We start from the raw sequence: 16,654 nt of genomic DNA, 5'->3' as shown, positions 1-16,654 counted from the left end.
AGATAATTTTATATTTCTGAAGGGAGGACATGCTTATAAATATTTCCTTTACATTGCTACAATAGGCTACTTTTTGACTGGCATAAAAGCCCCATTCACACCTGAGCATGTTGTAGCTTCAAGTTAAGTGCTCCAAAATGCTGAACAAGCCAATGCTTTTTAAATGGTCCCTGATCACTGTTGAACATTCAGGCAGCAGTAGCGGAATGCCTGAAGCTCCAAATGGGCTACTCTTGAAACAGAATTGGGCATTTTTGTCCTTACTAGCTTCAGTGGGGGCATGCAAAAAAAAGTGCAAAAACACAGTGCAAACATTTAAGGCGCTCCCAGATTTACAATATTAATGATCTATGGCGTCAAACATGCACAATCCTGCCCCTTGGAAGCTATTGTACAGCACTACACTCCAAAAAAAAACATAACATAAAAAATGCTTTACATTTGCCTACATGCCTCCCTCAAGTATGAATTGGGGCTAAATATCACTTATCCCTCTTCTTCACTCTTCTTTACAGGACATGATGGTTATGAGTTTGACTTGCATGGAGCTTCAGCTAGACCAATGGCTTCTATCGAAAGTTAAGAATGGGACAGGTATTGATTCAATGCTGCTTTTTGTACAGAGTAGATTCCACAGTCATATTATGTTATTGCACATTTGGATATATTTGCTTAAAGTAGCCTTCTTGTTTGTGTAGCATCTCCTTGGAAGTGTCCTGCTGGAGTTGCTGGAGACTGCTTTGGAGCCGAGTTCTCTGGATCTCACTTTATGGAGGATCAGATGATGATGGCTTTTGCAGCTTCTCAGCGTGACCTGTTTCCAGATGGCTGGCTCAATTATGTAGTAAGAGTGTATTGGCTGAAGGCAAGATTCTTGGCTCTCCAGGTCAGTTGATTGATAGACATATGCTGGTATTGTTTCACTGAAACTTTTTATTATAATTATACTTAACCATTTCATTTTGTTATATTCTTCTTGATGGATTTTGTTTAAAGAATATTATAATGTTAATTGCCTTATGGTTGCTATTTCTAATTAGGGGGACATGGAACAGGCTTTAGAAAACTTTGACATCTGCACGGACCTCTTTCAAACCCCAGAAGCTAGAGAATACAGACTGAAAGAAAAGGAACAATCTGTGACAATAAGACTTCCAAATCTACAGCTGGACTCTACAATTTCTGTGGAGGAGGTTTGTACTTGATTTACAATTATTTCTGGCTGCACTGCCAGTTATTGGTGCCAGCAGGACAATATGCGATTGTTCTTGCGTTCTCCCAGATTTACTGTCAAGTGCTTCATTCCCACTTTAGTATTAACTCAAAACTGGGATAGATGCTATCGCCAACCAATAGCAAAATGCAGTAGGGTGCTGGCCCCGTACTCTATTCTTGGAGGCTCTAGATAAAAGTTGAATTGACATGCGGGCACCTGGAAGTATCTGCTGTAGCATTAGACTTGGATAAACGTATCAAGTACTAAGCGCTAAAATAAACTCTCTAAAATTCCCTGTTTGTGAAACCATTTGCTGCTTGACTTAAAATGGAAGTGAAGGCATTTTTTTTTGTTAAATAAAAGCTTACAAGTAGACAGTTTATTGCAGAAGAGAAGACAGAAAACAACCCAAAAGTGCAAAACAACCTGCAAAATGAACACTTCAAAATGAGAACTATAGAGTCAATATAATGTACACCTAAAAAGTTAAAAAGGTTGTGAAGCCTATTTTTTTTTTTTTTTTTTATAATAAACATCTTATACTTCTGTGCAATGGTTTTGCACAAAGTGACCCCAAACCTCCTCTTCAGGGTCCCGCACTAGTCCTGCTCTTCTCTGTGCCACCATAGGAAGCCACATTGTGGGGCTCACATGCGCAGGCATGCTCCCAAGCCAGGCGGGTGCATCTATAGACACAAAATGCATGGCTGGGCTCCGCCGCCTGCTCTGCTAACAAGATTTATTGATAGCAACAGGAGAAAATGGTTCTCACTGCTGTCTCTCTCTCTCTCTGTTCAATGCAGGGAGAGAGGAAAGAGCCGTTACAAACAGGTAGAGTGCTGGGTTCGCACCATCGCCGCATGCGGTTCCCAGCAGGGATCTGGCGTGACCTGGTTTTCAGCCCAAATTTTTGGCTGAATTCGGACCTGAAACGGACCAAAAGACACACAGGACTCCTGTGCAAATTCGCACCAGAGCTGCAGCAGAGATTTGTGAACCGGCTCCATAGAGAGCCGGTCAAAATCTCCTGCTATTGCCAATTGGAAGTGGAAATCCGCATCCACCTTGCAACAGTGTGAACCCAGCCTAAAAAGCTGTATTAAAACATTTGTTAATTTTGTATTTTTTTTAAGAAACCGTTACTATGAAAACCCTCTTTAAATAGCTTATTAAATCACCTCACGGCTTGCACCAAAATAATAAAAAATAAATATAATATAATGAAACTGGATGTGCAATTTACAGAATGCTATGTATGTCCAGATTCTCATTCAAACCCAGTGCCATTGTGTCAGGCTTATACAGTATCTCACAAAAGTGAGTACCCCCCTCACATTTTTGTAAATATTTTATTATATCTTTTCATGTGACAACACTGAAGAAGTTACACTTTGCTACAATGTAAAGTAGTGAGTGTACAGCTTGTATAACAGTGTAAATTTGCTGTCCCCTTAAAATAACTCAACACACAGTCATTAATGTCTAAACTGCTGGCAACAAAAGTGAGTACACCCCTAAGTGAAAATGTCCAAATTTTTGCGCAATTAGCCATTTTCCCTTCCCGGTGTCATGTGATTCGTTAGTGTTACAAGGAAAAAAAGAAGTTGAGTGCACGTGCTCAGCGTCATATCCAGAGGTTGTCTGGGAAATAGACGTATGAGTGCTGCCAGCATTGCTGCAGAGGTTGAAGGGGTGGGGGGCCAGCCTGTCAGTGCTCAGACCATACGCCGCACACTGCAGCAAATTGGTCTGCATGGCTGTCATCCCAGAAGGAAGCCTCTTCTAAAGATGATGCACAAGAAAGTCTGCAAACAGTTTGGTTCAGATGGTGTCAAGCGTGTGTGGCGGCAACCAGGTGAGGAGTACAAATACAATTGTGTCTTGCCTACAGTCAAGCATGGTGGTGGGAGTGTCATGGTCTGGGGCTGCATGAGTGCTGCCGGCACTCATGAGGGAACCATGAATGGCAGCATGTATTGTGACATACTGAAGCAGAGCATGATCCCCTCCCTTCGGAGACTGGGCCGCAGGGCAGTATTCCAACATGATATTGACCCCAAACACACCTCCAAGACGACCACTGCCTTGCTAAAGAAGCTGAGTGTAAAGGCAATGTACTGGCCAAGCATGTCTCCAGACCTAAACCCTATTGAGCATATGTGGGGCATCCTCAAACGGAAGGTGGAGGAGTGCAAAATCTCTAACATCCACCAGCTTTGTGATATCGTCATGGAGGAGTGGAAGAGGACTCCAGTGGCAACCTGTGAAGCTCTGGTGAACTCCATGCCCAAGAAAGTTAAGGCAGTGCTGGAAAATAATGCTGGCCACACAAATATTGACATATTTGGCCCAACTTATACATTTTCACTTAGGGGTGTACTGACTTTTGTTGCCAGTGGTTTAGACATTAATGTTGTTACAGTTGTCTAGTTTTTCACTGATGTGTTTCTTTCTCTAGATTGAGAATAGTCTAAAGTCCCTGGAGAGATGCCAGTCACTGGAGGAGATCCAACGATTACATGAAATAGGGGACTACTCGTCAGTGGTTCGGCTAGTGTGCCCTACGCTGTGTATGAGTGGTTACAGCCGGTCTAAACACCTTGACTTCGTGACCTCTCCTCCTGAACGGCCAGCCCAGCTGCTGCTTATGCAGGTGACTAATCATAGCTTTTCTTCTTTATAAAGAGAAGGGAATAAACACTTATGTTTGTGTATGTGACACAACTCGTATTCTGTATAGTATTAAAGCTAAGTGACTATATTACATTTGCATGGTGGATCCCACCCTTAGTGCACTCATTAGTCTTTCTTCTATAACTTTTGCACTTCTGTCCATTTTGCCTGCTTCCATACCCTCAGCAGTCCCCTCCTGCACATACTGCCACTGTTGTATAGTCTGCACTCCCCTTATGCACATACTGCCGTCATCATACCCTCTTAACTCCTTTTCTGCACAGACACACTGCCTTCTTATCATATCCTCCGCAATTCACTGCTACATGCACTTCCTGCCGTTCTTTTTATTTGCACTCCTCAAGATACTCCATACACTGTAGATATTTATTTCTTCAGCGACTTCACTCAAGGCTTCAAAGATGCTACTTGAGCTAATGTATCCTCAGCAGCAGGAGACAAAACAATTGACTGCACTCCAAGGATAAGGAAAATTGCTTTATTGGTATAAAAACATCCAACATGAAAACCATCGAGGTTACAGCATCATGACAGCACAGAGGGGAGTGCGGTCAGTCGTTTTGTCTCCTGCATTAGTTACCCAGATCACGGACTGGACCTGCACCTGATCATTAAGGAAGGTATTACCATCACCTGGAGCGGTGTTACTCCCTGTTTGTTGTTTGCTGTTATCCTCAGCAGCAGCTTTGGAGGCTGTAACTGGACCCCACTGGACTGGAAGATTGCAGGGTTAGCCTGGAGTATTTCCTTTGAGCACTGGGTTCTGTATTGTGGTGCTTCCTATACCTTTGTGTACTGTTAATAGTTAGCAGAGCACTATCCAAATCTAGAGCAGTGGCCTATGATGTGACTCAGTCTTTCAGGACTCTCCTAGAGTGTAAAGCTAGTCAGTCTGAAGCAGCGGGAGCTACCTCACATCTGTGCAGTTGCACACTTGTTTTTCTTATTGTACATCACGGGACACAGAGCCATAGTAGTTACTATGTGGGTTATAGGCCACCTTCAGGTGATGAACACTGGCACGCCCTGAATTAAAAAGTGCACTTTTTGGCTGAATTGAAAGGTACCCGGCCTTGTATCCGAAGAAACAAGGTCTTGCCTGTAACACATCTCTTTTTAGAGAGCTGGACCCCGGGATCCAGTACTTTTTGGTATTAAGGCCATAAAGTTTTACTGGCAGTGGTGCTATTATAGGTCCAAGATTATGGGTTTCCTCGAGGTTCCCCAGCTGCTGAAGGTTTAAAGGAGCCCATTGTGAAGGGTGAAGATTGGGTCTGTTTGTTTACCACAGAAAAACCTGCGCTGGGAAAGGTAGGTGGAGTAGAGAAATTTTCTAAATTCTCTTATGTCTCTTTAATTTAGTAAATGCCAAATATACCAAAAATAGGGAGTTCCGGATCTGTTTGTGTCCAAGTTCAACAACAAGATCGACAACTTTGTGTCAAGGACTACGGGATCCGTTGGCATACGAAACTGATTTCTTGGTTTTTCCGTGGGATCAGTTTTTCACTGATCTATGCATTCCCTCTTGTTCTGCTGCTTCTGCACCTTCTCGCAGGATCAAGCAAGAAGGGAAGGAGGTGTTTCTTGTGGCCCAGGAGAGCTTCATTTGCTGAGATCGTTAAAATGGCGATAGGGGAACCTTGGACCCTACTGCTATGGGCAGACCTTCTCTTGCAAGGTCTGGTATTCCATCCTACCTTACAAACGCTAAATTAGCGGTTTGGTTATTGAGACCCACATTCTAAAAGATCGTGGGCTGTTAGCTTCAGTAGTTTCTACTTGGTTAATGCAAGGGAGTCGGCCTCCGGAGTCGTATACTATAGAATCTGGAAGGCATATGTCTCCTGGTGTGAATCCAGGGGTTGGCACCCTAGGAAATATGTCATAGGTAGGATCCTTGAATTCCCACAGATAGGATTAGAAATGAAGCTGGCCTTGAGTACTATCAAGGCCAGATGTCGGCTTTATCTGTGTTTTTTTCAACGACCACTTGCTTCACACTCTCTGGTTCATAACTTTATTCAGGGTGTAACGTGGATTAATCCTCCATTTAGGTCACCTCTGAACCCTTTGGGACTTAAATTTAGTCCTGTCGGCTTTACAGAAGCAGCCTTTTGAGCCAATACGAGATATTTCCTTGGTCCTCTTGACGAGGAAAAATAATTTTCTTGGTTGCCATATCTTCTGCAGGAAAAGTATCAGAATTGGCTGCTCTTTCTTGTAAAGAGCCATATTGGTTTATTCATAAGGATGAGGTTGTATTGTGGCCTCAGCCTGAATTCCTACCGAAGGTAGTACTGGTTTTTCATTTAAACCAGAATATTATTCTGCCTTTATTTTTTTCCAGAACCTCGTTCTGTGGAAGGAAGATCACTACATTCTCTTGATGTGGTGAGAGCGGTCAAAGTCTATTGAAAGTGTCCACTCAGATTCATAAAACAGATGTTTTGTTTGTGTTGCCAGATGGTCCTAAAAGAGGACAGGTAGTTTAGAAATCTACTATTTCTAATTTGATTCCTCAAGTAATTGTTCATATTAAAGCGCACTTCTCCAGGGCTGTTAGTGCTTCTTGGGCAGTGCATCACCAAGCTTCATGTCTGCAAGGCCGCAACTTGGCCTTCAGTCCATACATTTACCAGATTCTATCAAGTAGATGTAAAAGATCATGAGGATATCACCTTTGGGTGCAGTGTACTGCAGGCTGCAGTATGAGTCCTCTAGTCTCTTGGTGCACGACTTTTTTGTGTCTCCCTCCCTTCAGTTGGCATTGCTATGGGACATCCCACATAGTAACTACTATGGCTCTGTGACCCGTGATGTACGATAAGAAAATAGGATTTGTATAACAACCTACTTGTAAAATCCTTTTCCTTGAAGTACATCACAGGACACAGAGGTCCCTTCCTTCTTTGTTGTACACGTGTATTGCTTTGCTACAAAACTGAAGTACTCCAACCAGTGGGAGGGGTTATATAGGGAGTGCACTTTTTAATTTAGGGCGTGCCAGTGTTCATCACCTGAAGGTGGCTTATAACCCACATAGTAACTACTATGGCTCTGTGTCTCGTGATGTACTTCAAAGAAAAGGAATTTACAGGTAAGCTGTTATAAAAATCCTATTTTTACTGCCAGCCGCTGTTTCACTGTGGTAACCAGTAGGACTGAGTGATTTGAGCACTGATGTCTTTAGTGTGGTGGAGCATTGCTCTGTGCTTTATCTCGCACCATCCCACTGTTTGTTCTGCTTCTGAAGATCTAATCTCTGGTCTTGTTCCACTGCCCACCTAAAGTGACTTTGTCACATTCGACCGTCTGCAACCCTCATTAGCACTAGCTGCTTGGATTTGTGAGTACGCAAGTCTTTACCTCACCTGGGACCTAATTGTTTTCTGCTACACGTGCATCATGTCTTTTCAAAGACACATAGGAAAGTACTACTTTACAGGGTACTAATCCATACAAGAAAAAACCTGTTACTTCCTCCAAAGGGTAAAGCCATCCAGTGGAATAACCAAGTAGTTAAAAAAAGGCAAATAAGGGCTTGGAATAAATGGCTAAAAGCATGTCTTTAATTGTATCAAAAAGTATAAAAAATCTAAAATTGCTCAATAGAATATACAAAGAATAGACGTATATCAAACAGAGTACTCCATCATCACCTAGTGCCAAAGTGAAATAAAATCAAAAACTAATGTCGCTGTATTACGCCCGAACGCTTTTGAAGTATGCACATCAGCGCGGAAAATATATGCTAATAACAACGTCAATAATGCTAAGTGCAAAGGTCACATAGGCCCCAGGGCTAAAACACCACAATCCCTGTGATATAAATGCTATTGCAATTGATGAAAGCTGTGGGGTGATGCCACCCTTATTGCCTGATTTAATTCGGTCTGCATACTCTGCAGACAGGTCTGCCTCTCTCAAATCAGAGAATATAAGGTATAAATCGATGCATGATCATGATAACATCTGCTTGCAGTTAATTGGGTTCCCCATATAGTTCATGAGATAATATTGCACTTTGGCTAACCCAGGGGTTGACAAATTTGCTTGGAATCTAGGAGCCAGCTTAAAAAGTTAGGAGCCAGGTCCGTGACGACGATCCGGACCTGTCCCTGGCCTGACATGGAGACGAGTGAGGGGAAGATAGCAGCGCCGTCGCCGCCCCCCCGTCTCCAAGTCATTGCCCATAGCTCTTAGAGGGACATTTTATTTTTTTCAAATTACAATTTTTTTTTCAATTGCATTTTAGTGTAAATATGAGATGTGAGGTCTCTCTGACCCCAGATCTCATATTTAAGAGGACCTGTCATGCTTTTTCTATTACAAGGGATTTTTACATTCCTTGTAATAAGAATAAAAGTGACACAACATTTTTTTTAAAAGAACAGTGGAAAAAAAAAAAGTTAAAATAAAGCAGAAAAAATAATAATTTTTAAACGCGCCCTGTCCTGCCCGCATATAAAAATCGGTGTTCGAACCACACATAGGAGGTAGCGCCGTGATCGGTAGAGCGAGAGCAATAATTCTACCCCAGACCTCCTCTGTAACTCAAAACGTGCAACCTGTAGAATTTTTTTAAACGTCGCCTATGGAGATTTTAAAGGGTAAAAGTTTGTCGCCATTCCATGAGCGGGTGCAATTTTGAAGCGTGACATGTTGGGTATCAATTTACTCGGCGTAACATTATCTTTCACAATATAAAAAATAATTGGGCTAACTTTACTGTTGTCTTATTTTTTTATTAACTAAATTATTTTTCCCAACAAAAGTGTGCTTGTAAGTCCGCTGCACAAATACGGTGTGACAGACAGTATTGCAACAACCACCATTTTATTCTCTAGGGTGTTAGAATAAAAAATATATATAATGTTTAGGGGGTTCTAAATAAAGGGAAGAGGCAGGTAATATAATACAGGCAGAGGAATCTTCATTAACATTGCTGGTTTGTCATACCAACGGCGACCACAAGAGGGCGCCAGATTCCATAAGGAATCATAGGACCGCAGAAGGCCTCAAAGCCGCGGCCTAAATTTTCGGCCGCCGGCGGAACGGCCCGACGCGATCACGCTGGGGGGGTCCACAGACACAGGATACCCCCAGCTGTGCTGCCCCAGGCGCGAGGTCGCTATTTCTAGTCGCCAATGCGACCTGGCGACCGGGTTTTGTCGAGCCCTGGGCTAACCACAATCCGCTTGCTGGTTTAGTGGTACAGTCCCGATGTTCCAGCTGACACAAATTAAATTACGGGGGATGAGATGGAATATGCTATTAACCTTAGCGGTTCCCGTTACACTTGTAATGGTCAGTCCACTTATGCTATTGAGATGTCAACAATAATTGTGTCTAATGTGTCGCGTCTTCCGCGAGGATGTCACCCGACATCACTTTTTGGAGGCCAGATGTGGAAATAAGGCCTTCAACATTGGGACAAGCTGGACAAGGGGGTGGAGATATTTGCTTTTGAAGGCAAGTGGCCTGGTATGGTTAAGGAGGGGGGGCCAAATGCTTGCTGCCCCCTCCCTACCCTTTCAATTCATCTTTCCTGGCCACATAGGCTGAGTGCCTAGATGAGGGTCTGCTATGAAATATAGGTGTAACTCTACACCACTACACATTTAAACAGTTTACAAAAAAAAAAAAAACTTTGGGTTGCTCCTATGATTCAAACTAGACCCTCACCCAGGAATCCAGCCTTGGTGGCCAGGAAAGGGTAGGTAGTGGGTGTGTGCTCCCTCCCCCCCAAAGTAAATAGACACCCACACCATGAAACCTGAACCTGAAGCTCATCCCTAATCCCCATGTAATACCTAAATGAAAGATGCATTTTAACATATTGAAAATGATTACTGAAATGAGATTTAATAATTGTGTTTATGTTTACTTCAAAGTGATTCTAAAGGTTTTATTTTTATTCAATAATATGTCATACTTCACTGCTACATGCAATGGTTTTGCACATGGCAGCCCCAAACCTCATCTTGAGTGCCCCTATAGCAAATGGCTCCCACTGCTGCCTCCATGTCCAGTGTGGAAAGGGAGAGAGAGAAAGAGAGGACAGCGTTCCTGCTCTCAGGCACATCGCTGGGTTGAGATCAGGCTCAGCCACCAAAGGTTTTGTACCTCTACAACCACTTTAATAAAGTGATCATCATAATCATTGAAGACTTGTCGGATTTGATCATCAGAGCAGTTACCCTATGTACAGCAGGGTAAAAAAGTATTTTATCCCCTGCTGATTTTGCACGTTTGCCCACTGACAAAGACATTACCAGTCTCTAATTTTAATGGTAGTTTTATTTTAACAGTGAGAGACAGAATAACAACAAAAATATCCAGAAAACACATTTCAAAAATGATATAAATTGATTTGCATTTTAATGAGTGAAATAAGTATTTGATCCCCTATCAATCAGAAAGATTTCTGTCTACCAGATGTTTTCTTTACAGGTAATGAGCTGAGATTAGGACTGAAATCCTGCAGCTCCCACTAGGGCACCCTGCTCAAGAAAGCACATGTACAGACAGGCCCATCTGAAGTTTTGTAATTTAATGAACATTTGAATGATTCAGAAAAGTACTGGGTGAAAGTAATGTGGTCAGGTGAGACCAAAATCGAGCTCTTTGGCATTAATTCAACTCACTGTGTTTGGAGGAGGAATGCCTATGACCCCAAGTGCACCATCCCCACCGTCAAACATGAAGGTGGAAACATTGTGCTTTGGGGGTGTTTTTCTGCTAAGGGGACAGGACAGCTTCGCTGGATTAAAAGGATGATGGACAGGGCCATATACCATCAAATCTTGGGTGAGAACCTCATTCCCTCAGGCAGGGCATTAAAAAAGGGTTGTAGATGGGTATTTCAGCATGACATTCACCAAAACACGCGGCCAAGGCAACAAAGGAGTGGCTCAGGAAAAGCACATTAAGGTCCTGGAGTGGCCTAGCCAGTCTCCAGACTTTAAGCTGAAGGTTCGAGTTACCAGAAGTCAGCCTCGAAACCTTAATGACTTGGATCTGCAAAAAGGAATGTGACAAAATCCCTCCTGAGATGTGTGCAAACCTGGTGGCCAACTACAAGAAATATCTGAGCTCTGTGATTACCAACAAGGTTTTTGCCACCAAGTACTAAGTAATGTTTTGTGAAGGGGCAAAATACTTATTTCGCTCATCAAAATGCAAATCAATTTATAACTTTTGAAGTGTTTTTTTTTTTTTTTGTTATTCTGTCACTCACGGTTAAATTAAACCTACTATTAAAATGATAGACTGATCATTTCTTTGTCAGTGGGCAAACATACAAAATCAGCAGGGGATCAAATACTTTTTTTCCCTCACTGTATTAAGCACCTTCCTTTAATTAACTGAATAACAGTTCCTATCCACCTGTATACAGTTACTGTAAAGCATGGGTCTCAAAGTACCGCCCCGCTGGCCATTTACGGCTCACGGAACGGTTACAAATGATCCACTGCACTTGCCACTTAGAAGGCATCCACTAGCCTGTGCAATGCCCGCAATAGAGAAACACACAAGCCGCAGAAGCCGTTCTCTGATTTCTTCTCCTTGTGTCCCCCCGCCAGCCAGCCTGCCTGCCCTGCCCTGGCCGCAGTCGCAGGTGATCCTACCCTGCTCATGAAGAGCCTGCTGCTGCTAGGTCACTGGTTAGTAATGTGATTGGGCAGACCTCGGGGAAGAGGTGTGTCTGTGGGCCCAGCCCTTCCAGGTGCATGCAGATGCGAGAGAACAGCACAGAGGCTAAGTCACCAAGTTAGTGTGTTTGTGCAGCGGCGTACTGCTGAATTGTAAATTGGAATCACTATATTGAATCTCTTCAGTTGGGATGGGACACCTGGCAAGCTGACATGATGGAGTTACATTGTGTTTCTTTTATACAAGTGAAGGGGGGTTGTGTAGGTGTGTGTGTGCGCATATGTCTGTGTACGTGTGTGTGTGTGTGTGTACATGTCTGTCTTTGTGTTCGTGTGTGTGTATACATGTCGGTGTGTACGTGTACATGTCTGCTTGTGTGTGATATATACACATGTGAGGGGGGGGGGGGGGCTGAGTGTGTACAGGTGTGGGGGGAGGGAGCTGAGTGTGTACAGGTGTGAGGGGGCTTAATGCGTACCTGTGTGAAAAATTATTCTCAACTATGAGGTTTAATCTAGAAAAACGTGTTGCGCTGTCTAAATATGTGAATCAACCTTCAAATATAATGAATAATAATCTGGGCTGGAAATAGCGGTGACGTCAATACGCTCCTGAGAGTGCTAGGATGATTTTTGTTTCCAATGCCTGTGATTACAGTCTTAGTAGTAGTTTTTTTAATAAATTCCAGTTTTTTAATTAGAATGCTGCGCAATGAGTTTCTTTTTTTTGTTATGATCGCTGAGAATATCCTGTGGCTACATCTTTGGCTCGTTTTCACCAACGATCCGCTGCTGGGAGGCTGGATAAGTCAAGCTGATCTGCACCTAATGGGAGGGGTAATAGAGCTCACAGATGTAAGTATAGACCTTGATAGGTCTTTGGATCTGCTAAGGCAGTGGTCATCAACCCTGTCCTCAGGGCCCACTAACAGGCCAGGTTTGCAAGATAACTGAAATATATCACAGGTGATATAATTTGCTGCTCAGTGATTGCGGTATTCTAGTCTGCATCTCCCCAAGGTAATACATAAAACCTGGCCCGTTAGTGGGCCCTGAGGACAGGGTTGATGACCACTGTGCTAAGGAGACAATTTAGCCAGATCTGTTCAAGCACTGGATGTTGCACTTGTTTTAAGGGCTTTTGCACGTTATCACTATGGACTCTATTGTTTATATGATTATTCATTATATTTGAAGGTTGATTCACATATTTTGACAACGCAACACGTTTTTCTATATATCTAGGCTAACTGATGCCCATCTCTGGGCTGTTGTTAGGGTCTCAACTGCTAACTCACTTAAAGCAAACTTGGCTCATTTAACACAGAGCAAACACCGCCAAGCATCTGGCAGTAAGCAGTGACTAGTAGCAAGCAGTAATTACCACTGGCTATAGTTTAATGTTCTTTTTTAAGTTTGAAAGTTTGCATGCGGCACCCATGGGATATGAAAACTTGTCCAGTGGCCCTCAGATAATTTGAGTTTGAGACCCCTGCTGTACAGGAAATTAATCAAAGACTTCTTTTGACTTGACTCCCTTGTTTCTTCCTTTTAGGATTCCTTACTGAAACTCTCAGATTTCAGACAATGCTTTGAGTGTTCAGAGGTTGCACTGAATGAAGCCATCCAACACATGATGAGCCCGACATCTGGCTCACCTAAGGAGGAATGGGTTGCCACAGCAACACAGTTACTCACGGGGATCGATCTGGCTTTATCATCTGACAGCTGTACTTTGCAGGAACCCACACTGACTCCACGTCTTGTGCGTCTCAGCAACAACCTCATACAGGTAACAAAGCAGAGATGCACATAGCATGCTTCTGCATTGAAATAAATACAGCATATCTAACATATCCATTATCAATATAAAGAAGAGAACCTCTTTAATCAGTGGCAAAAATAAAAGTGTAGTGGTTTTGTACATATTATCTATCTATATATATATATATATATATATATATATAAATATATATATATATATATATATATATATATATATATATATATATATATATATTAGAGGTCGACCGATATATCGGCCGATATTTGCCGTTTTTTAATTAATCGGCATCGGCCGATTGTGCTGATAAAAAGCCGATTTAGAACTACAGCTGGACTTTGAAATGACTTCTGTAATAGAAGTCAGTGTGAGTTGCCTGAGTCGTCATAGAAACACTTTCCTCCTCTCTGGGCAGACTGCCAAGAAAATAACAGAAAGATACAATGTTTACACTTCTGAATGAATGAAGTCATCTCAGTGTGTAGAAGTTCTCAGTTTAACCATTTAAAGACTAAATCTTTTCTGACACTTGTTGCTTACAAGTAAAAATCCTGTATTTTCTGCCAGAAAATCACTTAGACCCCCCCCAAAAATTATATATCTTTTTTTAGCAGAGATCCTAGGGAATAAAATAGCGGTTGTTGCAATATTTTATGTCACAAGGCATTTGCACAGAGGTCTTTCAAATGCATTTTTTTGGGAAAAAAATACACTATTTAAAAAATAAAAATAAAATAAAAACAGTAAAGTTAGCCCATTTTTTTTTTTTCGTCCAAAAGTTTTGACTACCTGTTTTTATTTAATATATCGTTTTTTTTTTAATCTAAATCATACATACAAGTAAACTGATTGGAGGTTTGTTTTGTTTAATAAATGTTTAAATGTAAGAAATTTTCTGTATCACTTATGAAGGCTGCTTTCACACTGGAGCGGGCAGGTGTTGATGGTAAAACGCAAGTTTTAGCGGCTCTTTACCATCATTTTAGCGGTGCTATTTGGCTGCTAGTGGAGCACATATAACCCAGCTAGCGGCCAAGGAAGAGGTTAAATGCACCCATGAAGCACTGTTGCCAAATCGCATTGCATGCGCTTCGGCAGTGGTGCCCATTCATATCAATGGGCAGGAGTGGTGGAGGAGCGGTATGCACCACTCCAAACGTGCTGCTTGGAGGACTTTTTTTTAAGATCCTGCCAGCGCATCGCCTCAGTGTGAAAGCACTCTGTATTTCACACAGACTGCAGGGGAGCCATTTTGCAGGCACTTTACAGGCGCTATTTTTAGCCCAAAAGCGCCTGAAAAACGCCCCAGTGGGAAAGGTGTGTTAGATCAAGGGGGATTAAAAAAAAATAATAAATAAAAAAGGAAAAAAATAAATAAATAAAATAAAATCGGCCTAACATATCGGCCCAAAAAAATCGGCATCATATATCGGCTATCGGCCGCCATGATTTCTAAATATCGGCATCGGCCAGAGAAAAACCCATATCGGTCGACCTCTAATATATATATATATATATATATATATATATATATATATGAGTTTTCGCTAGTCTTTGATTCATCAGGTATGTGGAGCTCTTTTAATTTTTTTCACATATCACTTTTAGCATATGTGTAGAAAGCTGTAAATCTGAGGAGGAAATTAAAGACTTTCTTGACTATGCAATGTGGTAAAATATTTATTCTTTTAAAGCAATATATTTGCCAAACTAACATATTCTTTGGCTTGTAATACTGCTTCTGCTCTACTGAAGTTTTACCTTGCAATTGCATATTTCAGCCAATCACGGTAACATTTTTTATGTTCCTTTCCTCAGCTAATAGACTGCAGTATGGCTGTGCAGGAGGATACTAAGGAGCCATCTGTGTCCTCCGTCCTGCCTTGGATTATCCTCCATCGAATTATCCAGCATGAAGAGGAGAACTTTCGCTCTATTTGTCAGAGGCATGGACGAACAGGCGATAAGGAAGGTAATGTTAAATTGTAAATTGTAATAAAAATGGAAATTGAAGCCTCACACTACTGCTAAGAGGTCCAGATACAATTTTATTCCAATAAAAATTGTTGATTGAACACATTGTGAATGAACTAGAAGGGAGGTTTGGCTGCTGACTGGATTGTCCCTTCAGTTTCTGTTTTTGTTACATTGTACTACAGGCCAATGAGACAATGGGAATACTGTGGGGTGTAGAGGCCACTTTCCCAGGAACCAGATTACAGTATTTACATCAACAGCAATACTTTAAGATAGCGATAACCATTTGGATCCAGCTGTATTTTTCCACTCCCCTCTACTGTGTTAAATTGTGCCCTCCATATAAAGATGCAGCATCACTAGGTACAGAAAATGAAAGCACATCACAAGACTATAACACAGTTCATTCCCAGCTAGATATTTTCTAATGATTTGGACATATTCATAAGGAAGCATTAAAGCGGAGTTCCACCCAAAAGTGGAACTTCCGGTTATCTGCCTCCTCGCCCCCCCCCCCCCCCCCCCCCCACATTTGGCACCTTTGGAGGGGAGCGGGTACCTGTTTTTGACAGGTACCCTGTCCCCACTTCTGTCAGACCTTGCTGCGATGAGGTACGCCAGAAGTCTGGCCCCCTCCTCCTTCACTCATTGCTGGGCCAGTAGGAGAGTGCAGTGCATGCACAAAAGGCACCCTGCTGTTAAACTGTAAGGCTTGACAGCCAGGTTCCCTTACCAGCAATGGTGGCAGCTGTACCCGACAGCCAATGGAAACAACGGCTGCGGTGCCGTCACTGCTGGACTCCAGGACAGCTAAGTGTCCTAATATTATACGTTAGCAGCTGCAGTATGTGTAGCTGTTGACTTAAAATTTTTTGAGGGGGAGGCGGAACTCCGCTTTAAGTATTCAGCAAGAATTGAGCTGGATATCAAGCAATAAATTAGTACCTTGTCAGGAATAGCGCCATGTGGCCTGTGCATAGTGTTCAAAGTATCCCACATACCACTTCTATGAATAGTGATGGGCTGTGTTTATAGGTGACACATAACTTGGTGGTGGGTGGGGTCTGCTTTACACTGGTTATCATTCTCTATGAGACTGCATGAGTCAGACCCTGCCCAGTTGTCTGCATTGTAAAGACACAGCTCAGCATTGTTGATAGGAGCAGCAATCTCTGAACAGACAGCCACATATTTGCGCTGCACATAGAAAGAATGGACTGTGAAATCATTGCCATCACACATGGACTGTCTTAGAATTGGGATGGAATATTATTGCAGGATGAACGCCACAAAACGGGTAAGTACAAATTAATTAGGAGGAAAGAA

At 42.3% G+C, this 16,654-nt stretch overlaps 1 protein-coding gene across 4 annotated transcripts in view; it reads left to right on the top strand.

The window, feature by feature from the left end:
• CABIN1 (calcineurin binding protein 1) overlaps positions 1-16,654 on the top strand; it is a 326,274-nt gene that overhangs the window by 44,824 nt on the left and 264,796 nt on the right. For all 4 annotated transcript variants that reach the window (XM_077461572.1, XM_077461571.1, XM_077461570.1 and 1 more), the window contains exons 13-18: positions 516-594; positions 699-886; positions 1,041-1,193; positions 3,675-3,869; positions 13,124-13,360; positions 15,170-15,323. In XM_077461572.1, the coding sequence (XP_077317698.1) occupies positions 516-594; positions 699-886; positions 1,041-1,193; positions 3,675-3,869; positions 13,124-13,360; positions 15,170-15,323 (1,006 nt within the window). The remainder of the gene's footprint in view (positions 1-515; positions 595-698; positions 887-1,040; positions 1,194-3,674; positions 3,870-13,123; positions 13,361-15,169; positions 15,324-16,654) is intronic.

Source organism: Lithobates pipiens, unplaced genomic scaffold (genome assembly GCF_037356315.1).
Source record: "Lithobates pipiens isolate NorthernLeopardFrog02 unplaced genomic scaffold, aLitPip1_a1.2 Scaffold_3, whole genome shotgun sequence".
Lineage (NCBI taxonomy): Eukaryota > Metazoa > Chordata > Amphibia > Anura > Ranidae > Lithobates > Lithobates pipiens.
This window is presented reverse-complemented; position numbering and strand designations above follow the sequence as displayed.